Source organism: Neoarius graeffei, chromosome 8, assembly GCF_027579695.1.
Source record: "Neoarius graeffei isolate fNeoGra1 chromosome 8, fNeoGra1.pri, whole genome shotgun sequence".
NCBI classification, from domain to species: Eukaryota; Metazoa; Chordata; class Actinopteri; order Siluriformes; family Ariidae; genus Neoarius; species Neoarius graeffei.
In genome coordinates this window covers 26,579,807-26,595,724 of record NC_083576.1, presented here as the reverse complement: position 1 = coordinate 26,595,724, position 15,918 = coordinate 26,579,807, and the positions used below count along the sequence as shown (strand labels likewise).

Below are 15,918 nucleotides of genomic sequence, written 5' to 3'. Positions count from 1 at the left end.
CATTCATTCTGCCGGTCTTAGACTACTGTGATATCTGCTGGAGTACAGCTAGCTGAACACTCCTAGAAAAACTTGAGAGACTGCAAATAAGAGCAGCCAAGATTGTATTGAAAGAGCAGCATAGCAAAGACATCAATCTGGAACGACTGGGCTGGAAAGACCTGCGAACCCGACAAAAACAGAATATGTGCGTCTTTGTTCATAGATGCCTGTATAGCTTGCCCCCTCAGGATCTCCCCATGACTTTCTGCTGGATCTCCTCAAAGTACAACACTAGACAAAAAGGGATAAACCTTGAACTTCCACAAGTTAAAACAGAATTTTTCAGAAAATCGATTAAGTATTTGGGACCGAAACCCTACCTGTAGAAGCAAAGTTAGAAAGATCATTAACTGGCTTCAAAAGGAGAATCAAGAACATTCTATAGTTTAACAAATCTCTTAGAGTAAAAATTTTGACTTTTTAAAATTTATTTTTTATTTATTTTTAGCTGTTATTTTTAGTTGTTGTATTTTGCTTTTTAATTAGTAATCTGTTTTTCAATTGTAATAATTTAATGCAGGACCCCCAGTGATAGCAGACACTATCTGAAGGGGTTTATCCTGTTGAAATATTGGTTAATAAATAAATAAATACATTTTAGTGACTGGATGCTGGATGGAGAGTGATGCTCAACTTGTCTCTTCAGAATTCCCCATAGGTGTTCGATTGGGTTCAGATCAGGAGACATACTTGGCCACTGAATCAAGTGGTACTGGCCCACATTCAGAACAGCATATCAGAAACCCTGGACCCCCTGCAGTATGCCTACAGGCCCAGCAGGCCACCTCAGATGCCATTGCTGCTGCCCTCCATTATGCCCTCTCCCACCTGGAAAACAAAGACTCTTACATCAGGATGCTCTTTGTTGACTACAGCTCTGCCTTCAACACTGTCATCCCCCACAAACTCATCTATAAACTGTCCACACTTGGTTTGCACCCCACCCTCTATGACTGGCTTATCGACTTCCTGACTGGCAGGCCCCAGACTGTCAGGATTGGTAATAGGACTTCATCCAGCATCATCACAAACATTGGCACCCCACAGGGATGTGTCTTCAGCCCCATCCTCCACACTCTGTTCACCCATGACTGTATTGCCTCCCACAAGGACATCATCATCCTGAAGTTCGTGGACGACACCGCAGTGATAGGACGCATCACTGGCGGTGACAAAACGGCCTACAGGAGGGAGGTGGCCAGTCTGGTGTCATGGTGTGAGGACAACAACCTCACCCTCAACACGGACGAGATGAAGGAGATGATCGTGGATATGAGGAAGGAGAGGAGATCTCATTGGCCACTGTTCATCTGGGAGCTTGAGGTGGAGAGGGTGAGTAGCTTCAAATACCTGGGTGTTCACATCAGTGAGGACTTCATATGGACACCTAACACCACACAGCTGGTTAGGAAGGCTCAACAGCAACTGTACTTTCTGAGGAGGCTGAGGAAGTTTGGCATGTCACCCAAGATCCTCAGCAACTTCTACAACTGCATGATTGAGAGCATCCTGACCAACTATCCAGTTGGTCAGGATGCTCTCAATCATGCAGTTGTAGAAGTTGCTGAGGATCTTGGGTGATTTTGACTTTTTAAAATTTATTTTTTATTTATTTTTAGCTGTTATTTTTAGTTGTTGTATTTTGCTTTTTAATTAGTAATCTGTTTTTCAATTGTAATAATTTAATGCAGGACCCCCAGTGATAGCAGACACTATCTGAAGGGGTTGTGATGCTCAACTTGGGTCCTCAGCAACTTCTACAACTGCATGATTGAGAGCATCCTGACCAACTGGATAGTTGGTCAGGATGCTCTCAATCATGCAGTTGTAGAAGTTGCTGAGGATCTTGGGTGACATGCCAAACTTCCTCAGCCTCCTCAGAAAGTACAGTTGCTGTTGAGCCTTCCTAACCAGCTGTGTGGTGTTAGGTGTCCATGTGAAGTCCTCACTGATGTGAACACCCAGGTATTTGAAGCTACTCACCCTCTCCACCTCAAGCTCCCAGATGAACAGTGGCCACTGTGTGGTACAGTAGCACTACAGCAATGGACCGCAAACGCCTGCAGAGGGTGGTGAAAACTGCTGAGAGGATCACCAAAACTCCACTGCCCTCTCTGCAGAACATCTACCACTGCAGAGTCCACAGGTGAGCTGCCTCCATCCTCAAAGACCCCACCCACCCCCAACACAGACTGTTCACACTCCTACCCTCAGGCCGGAGGTACAGAAGTCTGAAATGTAAGACTGTCAGACTAAAGAACTCTTTCTTTCCCACCACCATCAGACTCCTGAACAGCTGACAGGAGTCAATAACCATGGATTACCTCCCTGTAAATGGTCCTTGACTGTTTACATCTGTTTGCACATTACTGCCCTTTTTGCTGCTATTCCTTGACTGTTTACATCTGGTTACATTGTTTGCAAATATTTGCACATTACTGCCATTTTGCTGCTGTTTCCTTGACTGGTTACATTGTTTGCACATTCGCACATTACTGCCCTTCTGCTGCTACATCTGATCATTGCCTTATTTTTGTATTATACTACCTATTTTGCACTACATTTACCTTTATTTTGTACTATACTGGGTGTTTTTGTTGCTTTTGCTTTTCTTTGCTTTTATTTTTGCACTATATTGCCTTTACTTTGTATTACTTCTTCCACCTATTTATTTATTTGTAATTGGCATTCATGGTGGACAGCAAACTAAGAATTTCATTGTGCAAGTGGACATGTCCTTACTGTGCATATGACAAACACTTTGAACTTAAACATGATGAGACTCTGCCCCACCTGCCCCTATGGATGAGCTGCCAGAGAACTTTTGAATTGCTCTAGCTGAGGCACTGGAAATATTTAAAAGAGATGCAGCATCTACAGGATTTTTTTTTTAAATCTACATAACTATTAATACCAAATTTTGTACACTAGCGATATTAGCTTCCTAAGAAGACGTTAACTAATTTAGTATTAGAACTTATTCTGTGGGCAGCACGGTGGTGTGGTGGTTAGCACTGTCGCCTCCACAGCAAGAAGGTCCGGGTTCGAGCCCCGTGGCCGACGAGGGCCTTTCTGTGTGGAGTTTGCATGCTCTCCCCGTGTTTGCGTGGGTTTCCTCTGGGTGCTCCGGTTTCCCCCACAGTCCAAAGACATGCAGGTTAGGTTAACTGGTGACTCTAAATTGACCGTAGGTGTGAATCATGGGCGATTGCTCTAAGACAACGAGGGAGGCTCAGCCTCCTCTAAAAATGACGAACATCGTGTAGGATGAATTGCGCTAGGCTTATGTTATAGCCGACCTTATAACATTGCTATTTCAGATCCAGAATCATAGAAATATATGTGCTCAACCCAACTACAGTGCGAAATCATTCCGTTATAACTTTTCCCAGTTCGCCTAATGTGCGCATGAGTTTTTCCCCCTCGTGACAACGCGATGCAGCCCAGCCTCAGTGGACTTCAATGGCATTTGGGAGCTATGCGCTTTTCAATATCAAAATGCAAGACGATTATTGGACAAATACTGCGAAAACGCCCGCCCATGGACTCCCACGGACTCCCAGCCTCACAGTGGGAGGGACATGGCAAAGCTTTCCGCGAGGAGACTGGTGATTGGTGAAAGCGTCTGGCTATTTTCTTTGATTGACAGCTCGTTTCAAATATAGACAGGCAGCGGTGAATTTCAGTTCAGTCCCATGCGGATTCGCAAGTGGTGTGGTGTATCGTAAGAGATCAGTTTACATTTCGATTTCATTCATTACATACGGTTTCTATCAGCTTTTTTAGTTTGTATATATTTTCATTGTAAATAAAGTGTAAATGTAGTGTTGTCAAGTTTGCTATCTTAGTTCCAGAAATTTCGTTTATTTGAGTGACTGAACTTGAACTTGAGGGGGCTAGTCAGCTAGCAAGAAAGCTGCGCATGGATGCCAAGCATTGTTGATTTAATTTTGGCGAAGCCATTTGCCAGTCTTCCTTTCGAGGAAAAAATTAAAATTAAAGAGCAGGGTAGACCAACGCCTCAAATTGACTTGGTGAATCGTGACTTGCAGGGCAACAGGGGTAAGCTGTGCGAACATTTGCTTTTCTTTAAAGACATGGGGCTGGATTGTGCAATGCCTGAGCTGTACAAGCTGTTGACCTTAGTGGCAACAATTGGGGCTACGTCGGCAGGCGTAGAGAGGAGCTTCTCCTGCTTGAAACGGGTGAAGTCATACAGCCAAAACACCATGGGTCAAAGTTGACTCAGCAACCTTGCTCTACTTGCAATTGAGAGGAAGTTAGTGAAGTCTCTAGAGAAGACTCCCACCTGGTATGACAGGGTAACTGAACATTTTCTAGAAAAAGAAAGGAGGGCAGAATTTTCTTTTAAATAATACTGATATGGTGGTGACCCACATCAATAACAGTAAATAGGCTACTTTAGTAATATGTCATGGATGGACCAAAATATAGAATCTATTTAAAATGTTTATGCTGAGTATATTATATTGGAATATATATTTCTCTGGGGGCGGCACGGTGGTGTAGTGGTTAGCGCTGTCGCCTCACAGCAAGAAGGTCCTGGGTTCGAGCCCCGTGGCCAGCGAGGGCCTTTCTGTGTGGAGTTTGCATGTTCTCCCCGTGTCCGCGTGGGTTTCCTCCGGGTGCTCCGGTTTCCCCCACAGTCCAAAGACATGCAGGTTAGGTTAACTGGTGACTCTAAATTGACCGTAGGTGTGAATGTGAGTGTGAATGGTTGTCTGTGTCTATGTGTCAGCCCTGTGATGACCTGGCGACTTGTCCAGGGTGTACCCCGCCTTTCGCCCATAGTCAGCTGGGATAGGCTCCAGCTTGCCTGCGACCCTGTAGAAGGATAAAGCGGCTAGAGATAATGAGATGAGATGAGATATTTCTCTGGATATGAATTAAACACAGCTACAATTTGGAAAACATTTTTAAACAAAAACACAGCCGAGAACATTTCACACTACAGACCTGGATTAAAAGTGAAGGGTTATCAGAATTGTCAATAAAACATTTCTCAGTCAAAATAAGTAAAATATAGGGAAAGTGTCATTGAATGAAATGTGTGGCACCCAGCTCTATGTTTGGCTCCCCAAGGTCAGTGCTTGTGCCTATTCCAGAACACTCTGCTGTTACTACTGAGGTTCCTGACAAAGAGCTGCTTTCAATAATGATCAATTTTTAAACAACATGCCACAATTTTAAAATATAAAATGTTAAAATATACACCCCCAACACCACCATCATGTATATTGGACAGTAGGCTAATGGGCCAAAAGAACCTGTTATTTCACAGTTTGTGACCCTGCCAACAATCAGCCAGATCAGAGGCAAGAGTATGGGCAAAATTGATGTGTTTTTTCTTTTTTCTTTTAAAATCTGGAAATATCGTAACCGACCAGCCTCCCCTGTTTGAAAGACTACCAGCTGCCACTGGTGTGAATGTGAGTGTGAATGGTTGTCTGTGTCTATGTGTCAGCCCTGTGATGACCTGGTGACTTATCCAGGGTGTACCCTGCCTTTCGCCCGCAGTCAGCTGGGATAGGCTCCAGCTTGACTGCGACCCTGTAGAACAGGATAAAGCGGCTAGAGATAATGAGATGAGATGAGAACTTATTCTGTGCCAGTTTGATAACCAGCTTGATGTTATGATTTCTGTCTAATTTCATCAGCTTGCATAACAAAGCATTCTATTTATTGAGCTAAAATGCAGATACAGTAAGACTATTCAAGTGAAATTCACCAATAATGGTCAACAAATGCAAGTAATTGTAAGAAATAATTTTTCTGCAATGATACAGTGAAAACCAAAGCATTGCTTTTTACATTCTAGTACAAGAATAAGGGTTTCACTGACTGTCACATATCTGCTGAATATGCTGTAGTATGTGAAAATATAGTCCACTTCAGAAGTATGGGAATGGCAAGGCCAATTCTTTAGTTTCAGATTTCAGCTTTCATTTCCTTATATTTACATCCAGATGTGTTAAACAACAGACACATCCACCCAATTTTTAGGTGAGCAAAAGTATAGTAACAGTAAATAAGTAAATAAGTCTTTAAGTAAATAAGTCTTAATATTTGGTTGTATAATTGCATCAAGCTAGTGACCCACTGATATCACCAAACTGTTGAATTCTTCGTCTATTCTGCTTTTCCAGTCTTATACTATAGCTTCTTTCAGATGTCGTTTGTTTTGGGGGGTTTCCTCCCTTCAGCCTCTTCTTCAGGAGGTAAAATGCATACCCAATTGAGTTAAGAGCTGATGATTGACATGGCCAGTCTAAAACCTTCCACTCCCCCCCCCCCCCGATGAAGTCCTTTCTTGTGGCAGTGTATTTTGGCTCATTTGGCCCTTTTCCACTATCCTTTTTCAGCTCGCTTCAGCTCACTTCAGCCCGACATGGCTCGCGTTTCGACTATCTCAGAGCAGCACGACTCAGCTTGCTTCAGCCCTGCTTAGCACCCAAAACTCGCACGGTTTTGGAGTGGGGCTGAAGCGAGCCAAACCGAGCCGAGTGGGGCTAGGAGCGTGAGCAGACACTCCCCTGTGCACTGATTGGTGAGGAGGAGTGTCCTCACATGCCCACACACGCCCTGCGAGCATGCTGGGATCTGTAAACCCGGAAGAAGAATAATTACGAATTACGAGAATTTCTGAAGCCATATTATGCGCCTCGCCTCATCTATACGCTCTTGCCAGTATCTGTTGGCATTGTCGGTGACAACAAGCCACAGCACCAAGACCAGCAACACTAACGATTCCATGTCCTCCATGTTTATTGTTTACTATCCGGGTCGTGAGACTACCGCTTAATAGCTCACTGATGTCACTGTTTGCGCCGCCTAACGACATCACGTGACGTCCACCCACTTTCGCTAACTCCACCCAATGTGTCCACCCACTTCCAGCCAGCACGGTTCAGCACGGTTGTAGTCGAAATGCAACTCCAACAGCCCCACTCAGCTCGACTCAGCCCGACTCAGCACGGCACGGCTCAGCCCAACTCAGCCGCGTTGGTAGTGGAAAAGCGGCAATTGTCTTGCTGCATGATTAAGTTCCTCCCAGTTCGATTGGGTGCATTACTGTGTAAATTAACAGACAGAATGTTTCTGTAGACTTCTGAATTTATTCTGCTGTTACCATCATGAGTTCCATCATCAATAAAGATTAGTGAGCCAGTTCCAGAAACAGCCATGTAAGCCCAAGCCATGACACAGCTCCACCATGCTTGATCTATGAGCTCATGTATTTTGGATCTTGAGCAGATCCTTTATTTCTCAACACTTTGACCTTTCTATCAATTTGCTAGCAGTTAATCTTGGCTTTGGAATGTTTGTAGCTCATCTCAGTATTTCTTTGCAATTCCAATCTGGCTTTCTGATTCTTACTGCTGATGAGTGGTTTGCATCTTATGGTATATTCTCTATATTGCTACTGTTTTCCCCCCCACAGTTCTTACAATATTTCTGTCATCAACCCCTGTTGTTGTCCTTGGCTGACCTGTTCCATGTCTGGTTGTTACTACACCATTGGTTTCTTTCTTTGGCAGCACATTCCAAACTGTTGGATTAGCTATGCCCAATGTTTGTGTAATGGCTTGATTTCCCCTTTTTTTCTCAGCTTCAAAATGGCTTTCATTTCTCCCATAAACAACTCTGGTCATTATCTTGTTTTATCCTTTTAAACAACAAATGCAGTTTTCATAGGCAAAACCCATAGCTCAAACCAAGATGAGACATTCAGAGCTATTTATTCTTTAAACAATCAATCTAACAGGGCACACCTAGGTAAAAAGAAACACCTGGCAGTCACATGTTCCAATATTTTTGATCAAAAATATGTGGGGTCAAACAAAAGGTGCCATGTTCTAAGTTGTTTAACACACCTAGATGTAAATATTCTTCAATGCAAGTGGAAATTCTGATCTATCACCTCATATTCATATTTTGATCTCAAACACAACTGTCTTCAGTGTATAGGAAAAACAAAATAATTGACCTTGTTGTTTCAATACATTTGGAGGATACTGTGTATGATTTCACTCATTTCATACTATTAATAGTGGCATTTCTGTTCAAATTTTATTCATGTGGAAGAAATAAGAGGCTTTGCTCAGCTTAGAGCATGGAAAATTCAGCATTATGCCCAAGGGTCAAAGTGCAGTTTTAATCTGGGCTTCTATTACTTGAGAGGTGCCCAAAGTCATTTTTTTAAACAGCTCATACTGATTAAGCATTTCCAGTATGCACACCAACTAAATCTAAGTCCCAGTAGCAAAATATATTAAGCGCAATTCATTTTCTCTCTCCCACTCTATGCAAATAGGACTTGTTTGTGTTGATATTTAGATACATTTGATGTCTGTTTGCTAGCCTTCATCACAATTTCCTGTCAGTCATATACTCTTGTGAAACACAAACATCACACAGCACTGCAGGATTTAATGGACGGATGCAATGTAATTGCATGATCTTCAGTGGTATTGACAGTAGGGTATAGAAGAGAATAATGTTGCTGCATCATCAAAGTACCAGATTATCCTCAAGATGTATGCATCAACCTATAAAAGAATCAAAATCAGCATTAGCGTATTAGGCGTATTACGATAATAATAATGAACATATTATTGCTAAGCATCTGACTTCAAGTTATTTCCTCTAGTCTAATAACACTTTATTTCCTTTAGACTAGAGGAAATAACTTGAAGTCAGATGCTTAGCAATAATATGTTCATTATTATTATTATCGTAATACGCCTAATACGCTAATGCTGATTTTGATTCTTTTATAGTATTGGATTTGGTAGAAGACTGTCTTCAACTAGAGAGGAAGCATTAAAATGAACACACAAGTTATTGGAAATGCAATTGTAATCACTTTAAACTAAATTACATTTAAACTGACCAGTACTTTCAGTCAATATAAACTAAGTTAAAGCCATGAAAAATTGTCCATTACACTCAACTGATGAATAATGTATTAAATCACCCAGAATAATCCACTTAGCCACAACAAAAAAAGATTTGTCATGGAAAATACAAAGCATCTCATGATTATAGCAACCCTATCAGCCAAACAAGAGTGTAGCTTATTACAACTATTAAAATCTCATCATTAAAAGTGTTTTCCTCATCATTAAACAATATTAACTTTGTTTTAATAGGATTAGATTTGTTTTTGCATTTTTGTACTAAACCCATTTGTTTGTGCTCCATTCTGTTATTTGACTAAAGCTTTGACAAGCTCTATAGGAGAAATATTTGGAGATGTGCAAAATGATCTGTGACAGACTGCAGCATGATGGCATGCTAATTAATCAGCTTCCTGTGGCTGTATTTAGAAACAGCTTGAAACCATTTCAGGTGCATGCAAAGTACTGCAAAGACCAACATCAACATTGCTGACTAAAGGATAAAGATAAGAATAACTAAAAAAACCCAAGTCTATCAAGAATGCTAAGATATTACTGTGATGTTTACGAAAATGTGCTATAAGCCAAATCAAAATATCACAATTACAAATGACACAGGCTATGCATGGTAATATTTAAATTTAAGGCTCAGTAATAAACTATTTAAATGGGACATATTATGAAAAACTCACTTTTTCAGTGCTTGTGTACATATATTTGGGTATCTGGAGTGCCTACCAACCCAAACTCTGAAATAAGACACCCAGTCAGTTTTGTTTGGGTTGTTATTTCAGAAAACGTGATTCCACAAGCTGTTCAGATTTATCTTCCTTTTCTATGTCACAAGCGGAGCTCATTAGAATTATTTCACTCACTTATTTGAGTATATCCACTCATGGCTTGAGAACTGCCTTCGTGGATTAATATTTATAAGGAAAGTGCTACCAGTTTGGCTGGTGGAAGAGGGAGGTGTGGTGAGCAGTGGGTCATTATCATTTAAAGGAACAGATACTCAAATCGTCTGTTTTGAACAGGGCTGTTTAGATAGGGTGAGAAAGGAGCTGTGGTGCCTTATCCTTATGGTATTTTGACCAAAGCATGTCACAGACATTTCTTTACCACCTCAGGGAACTGTGTCAACTTGTGGAAAAAGGGTATGTCACCTTTAAAAGCAAATTATATGTCATTTATTTAGTCAAATGATAAATAAAATTAACGATAAATTATTAAGTAGTTATTCTATAATGTTTAAAATGCATTTTATATATCTACTACTTATACAGTATAATGTATTAATATCATTAGACAATATTGATATAATGAGAAATATATTATTATATAATATTATTAATATTTAAGTATTAGGTGAAAACATGTCCTCATATAATAATATTTTAACTCATAATTTATCAATAAATTGACTATTCCAGACCTCAACCCCAGTCCTACTTCTCCACTGCCTTGCTTAGTTTCAAGTTTCCTCTTTAAGCAAGAAATATACTTGCAAAGCAGTAGACGAGAGTTCCTTATAAACATTTTATTCTCAAATTGTTTAATTTAAGTATTATATTATATAACCAAAAGCAAATATAAACATGTTTCGATAAACCTTTTCATCTTCTGAGATTATTTAAATTTGCTTTTGTGAACCAACTATCCTATGCACAAGATGCTAATGTGATAACTGTTTGGATAATGTTTAATAAGTATGGAATAATTCATGATGGGGATGTGCTGTTATAGTAATCATTAACAATAACAGCAGATCTGTATTTATTAATTCCTCTTATATCACTGCAATATGTTAAAAGTTACATTTCTTTATTTATTAAGAACAGCATATCATAATTTTAATGTTGTGGACTATCTCAGAAACCAGTTAGTCATCACTTAGGACTATCTCAGAAACCAGTTAGTCATCACTTAGGCCTACATTATAAAAGCTATCAACAGTTACAGTGCCTTGCAAAAGTATTAATCTCCCTTGGTGTTTGTCCTGTTTTGTTGCATTACAAGCTGGAATTAAAATGGATTTTTGGGGGGTTAGCACCATTTGATTTACACAACATGCCTACCACTTTAAAGGTGCACATTGTTTTTTATTGTGACACAAACAATAATTAAGATAAAAAAAAACAGAAATCTGGAGTGTGCATAAGTATTCACCCCCTTCCATATGAAACCCTTAAATAAGAGCTGGTCCAAACAATTCACTTCATAAGTCACATAATTAGTTGATTAAGATCCACCTGTATGCAATCAAAGTGTCACATGATATGTCACATGATGTCTGTATAAATCAACCTGTTCTAGAAGGACCCTGACTCTGCAACACTACTAAGCAAGCAACATGAAAACCAAGGAGCACTCCAAACAGGTCAGAGATAAAGTTGTGGAGAAGTATAGATCAGGGTTGGGTTCTAAAAAATATCCCAAACTTTGAATATCCCAGAGAGCTCCATTAAATCCATTATAGCAAAATGGACAGAACATGGTACCACTACAAACCTGACAAGAGAAGGCCACCGACCAAAACTCACAGACCGGGCAAGGAGGGCATTAATCAGAGATGCAACAAAGACACCAAAGATAACACTGAAGGAGCTGCAAAGATCCACAGCGGAGATGGGAGTATCTGTCCATAGGGCCACTTTAAGCTATACACCCCACAGAGTGGGGCTTGATAGAAGGTTGGCCAGAAAAAAGTAATTGCTCAAGAAAACACATTTGGAGTTTGCCCAACAGCATGTGGCCGACTCCCCAAACACATGAAAGAAGATTCTCTGGTCAAATGAGACAAAAATTGAACTTTTTGGCCATCATGGGAAATGCCATGTGTGGAGCAAACCCAACACCCTAAGAACATCATTCCTACAGTGAAGCACAGTGGTGGCAGCATCATACTGTGGGGATGTTTTTCATCTGCAGGGACAGGAAAGCTGGTCAGGACTGAAGGGAAGATGGATGGCACTAAATACAGGGCAATTCTGGAGGAAAAACTGTTTGAGTCAGCCAGAGGTTTGAGACTAGGATGAAGGTTCACGGTCCAGCAGGGCAATGACCCTAAACATACTGCTAAAGCTACACTGGCGTGGTTTAAAGGGAAACATATGCACACTCCAGATTTCTGTTTTTTCATCTTAATTATTGTTTGTGTCACAATAAAAAACAATGTGCACCTTTAAAGTGGTAGGTATGTTGTGTAAATCAAATGGTGCTAACCCCCCAAAAGTCCATTTTAATTCCAGCTTGTAATGCAACAAAACAGGACAAACACCACGGGGGATGAATACTTTTGCAAGGCACTGTATTCCCTCACCAGACTCTTAATATAATCCTTGTAGCCATAACTACTGTTGGAGCTATTATATATAGAACATTAAATCAACCTTCTGACCAATCTGAAGCGTCAATTCAACAACACAGAAAATAAGATAAGCCCTGTGATGACCTGGCGACTTGTCCAGGGTGTACCCCGCCTTTCGCCCGTAGTCAGCTGGGATAGGCTCCAGCTTGCCTGCGACCCTGTAGAAGGATAAAGCGGCTAGAGATAATGAGATGAGATGAGATGAGAAAATAAGATATATAACATTTAAAACAAATGTTAATTAATAAACTATGGATAAATAGTTTACTACCAAACCTTAAAATGTTACCCTATACATTTGTAGGTGTGTTGTGTTGGCCTTTTACTAATGAAATTTGCACCCACTTTTCTAATATATATTATTTACAATTTAACAGTAGGAAGACACCAAAAACAAATATAAGCATGTTTATAGAAAAATTTTCATCTTCTGAGATTATTAAATTTGCTTTTGCTAATCAATTATCCTGTGCACAAGATGCTAATGTGATAACTGTTCGGGGGTAGGTTTCCCAAATGCAGTGTAGCACAAAGATCATTGTTAAATGGTAGCACGAGCATCACAATGAACACACTCTCTCCTAGTTAAGATGCTCTTAGGCTACATCCACACGACAACGGCAACGAGATTTTATTTTAAAAAATATCACGTCCACATGGGCAACGGATCAGTAAAATATCAGGTACATATGGCAATGCAACGCTTGCTGAAAACGATGCAATACACATGCCACACCTCTACGTGCGCTGCAAGTTAGTTTTATATAACTTAATTTTCTTATTGTGTGTGAACATTTTGAAAAGCATTTTTATCTAATTTATATAACTTTTTATATTGTGTGTGAACATTTTGAAAAGCAGTCTTATCCAATAAAAAAAAGAAATTCAAGAAATGGTTCAGTTACTTGTTTATTTAAAAGAAAAGCTGTATACAAAAGTGAATGCAGTGCAGTGGTTCATACAAAACAGCGAGAGTGCTGCTTGTTCTAGTCATGTGGTTGTGACATCATCGTAAACAAATCCGTTCTACTCAAAAAATATCGTTTTGGGGCACCCAAAACGCCGGTGCCGTGTGGACGCCAGGCCGAAATGATAAAATTTTATCAGATTCACCTGAATCCGTTGCCGTGTGGACAGGGCCTTAGTATTAAGAGGCTTTTGGGAAACCCACCCTGGATCAGTGGAAGCCTGGATTGCCTATCTACAGCCTATGCTTCTGATGAGTTCTTTAGTCTTTAAAAAGCACTTAATATTTATATCAGAGTAAACAAAAAAAATGGAATTTTAATAGGAAACAAAACTTTGCTTTCAGTGTATCCAACTGAGCGTGGATCTCATTATCACCAATACTGCATTAATTTAAGAAATTATTGAAAAACTGTATTACCATTCCTCAGCTTTCTTATTTCCTGAAGTATTCCAAACAGCACTAGGAATGCACAGACCCTTAAACTGCACACTTAGACCCACAGTGGGATGAAGCTTGGCTTTTTATTTATGACTGTACATTGCTAAAACGATGAGAGTGGAATAGTGATGAGGCCACCAACCTTGGTGAGATATCACAGCCCTGCTGCATGAATGCCCCCAGAGAGAACCACAGGCTGTTAAAAATCCCAAAGTCATTAGGCGGGTCAGGAGGAGTCTGGGGGTCTTTGGCTTCATCTGTCTCGTCCAGATGCCACTCGTACGGACTGAAGCGGCTCACAAGGAACAGCACCACACTCACGCCAATGTAGGCGAACACAATGCACATCCAGATCTCGTACGCAAGTGGGTCCAGGAAGGAGAATACACCTGGCTTGGACTTCTGAGGTTTCTTGATCATAATAGAAATGCCTAAGCTCATGAAGGGCTTAGAAAAATCTATAACTTCTTCTCGAACCAATGTTATAGTCAGTGGTGCAACAGCTATGTCTGCTCTCTGTGGGAAAAAAAAGGACATGCAACAAAATTTTTTAGTGTCTTGCTTTTCTGGTCAATAGATTCGCAACACAAATGCATATCCTGAGGATAACAAATGGCCTACTTAAACAAGATGCTCTAAATCAGTCACTGTTTTTAGTATTTGGTCGTCTTTGCCCCTTCAATAAGCTCAGAACAAAATAAGTGTTATTTTGAATGCTTAATGATAAGTATTGCCACATCCTCTTGTATGTGGGCAAATTGAAACAAAATAGCAAGAAAAAGATTCTAAATAAATGCACTGTCTTTGCCCCAGGGTACAGTTCCCTAACACTGCAGAAAATTATAATAAGGCTCCTGTTAAAAAAAAGAGGACATCCAGTGCCTCAGAGCATCTGAAAAACATATTCAACGCATAACAGTTTTGACTGCACAGCACAGAAAAGACAGCTGAGTTTTCACAAGCAATAAGCCTTATGCTGACCTCCACTCCATCAGGCCTAAAGGAGACTGCAAATCTTTTGCCTAACACTTTCCATCCTCCTCATGCGTCACCAAATGCTGCTCTGGGAACTGTGGGTTTGAGATGTGACAAGCAGAATCTGTAGCAGCTTCAGCTTTGTCTCTTGAGGGTATTTGAATGTAAGGTCAGCAAGAGATCCCGGATCTCAGATCTCTCCCCCACCACGAAGCTATTAGTTATACAACAAGGCAGGATAAGGTCATGAAAACTTTGCAGGTGACTGGTGTATATAAAAGCTCCCTGCAAATATTCATTTCCTTTTATCTTGCAGTCAGTAGTGAGTGGAACACTGGTGTACTGTCTCAATAAATCATAGAATAATTTGCATATAAATAGCTAATTAAGTTTCTACCAGAAGTGATTTATCGGTAAGGCAGAAAACACGCCTTGGATCTCTTCTTCCTGCACTATGGATAAATAATTAGACATGATCATCTTTTCTAACCCCCAGGGTGAAATATGAGGTGAACATGTGTGCTATGGTAAACGGTGATCATATAAATTGCAAGTTTGTATGATTGGAGTGGAATTTACATGGAAAGTGAAGAAGAGTAAAATGAAAGATATTGGATAATTAATGACAGATTTCCATGTATGTAGGTATGCATAATAATAATAATAATAATAATAATAATAATAATAAAGTTATATTATAGTTATTTGAAGTTTATTTTTATGAAATAAAGATTGTATTTTTTTAAATCATCATCATCATCATCATCATCATCATCAGTGGGGCATCTTACTTCATGCTGTATTATCAAACCAAATGTTTAACTGTGCTAGCAGCTCTTTAAAAACAGATTTAAAAAATATGCCAGAGTGTTTAAGTGATGCATCAAATAACAACTTCTGATACAAACTATTGATTTGTGGATGGCATTGTATTGCACTTCATTGTCCATAATACAACTGAACCGAAGATAAAGAAAATACAAACCTGAGCAAACAGAAACTGAAAATAAAACACCAAAACAACAACAACAACAACAACAAAACTGTACAGAACAAAAGATGGGGGTGACCTTTAAAATGCAAGGAAAATTAAATAAATATGCTGGTCAGAAGGTCAGGCCAGTGTTAGTCCTAACTGTCCAGGCTGATGTAACACAACAGGTATTCTAGACAAGACTAAAAGGGAATATTTTTCTTTTTCTCCT

At 39.9% G+C, this 15,918-nt stretch overlaps 1 protein-coding gene across 2 annotated transcripts in view; it reads right to left on the bottom strand.

Moving 5' to 3' along the window:
• Nucleotides 1-15,918, bottom strand: part of gria3b (glutamate receptor, ionotropic, AMPA 3b) — a 476,246-nt gene that overhangs the window by 100,858 nt on the left and 359,470 nt on the right. For both annotated transcript variants that reach the window (XM_060927491.1, XM_060927492.1), the window contains exon 11: nt 13,881-14,254. In XM_060927491.1, the coding sequence (XP_060783474.1) occupies nt 13,881-14,254 (374 nt within the window). The remainder of the gene's footprint in view (nt 1-13,880; nt 14,255-15,918) is intronic.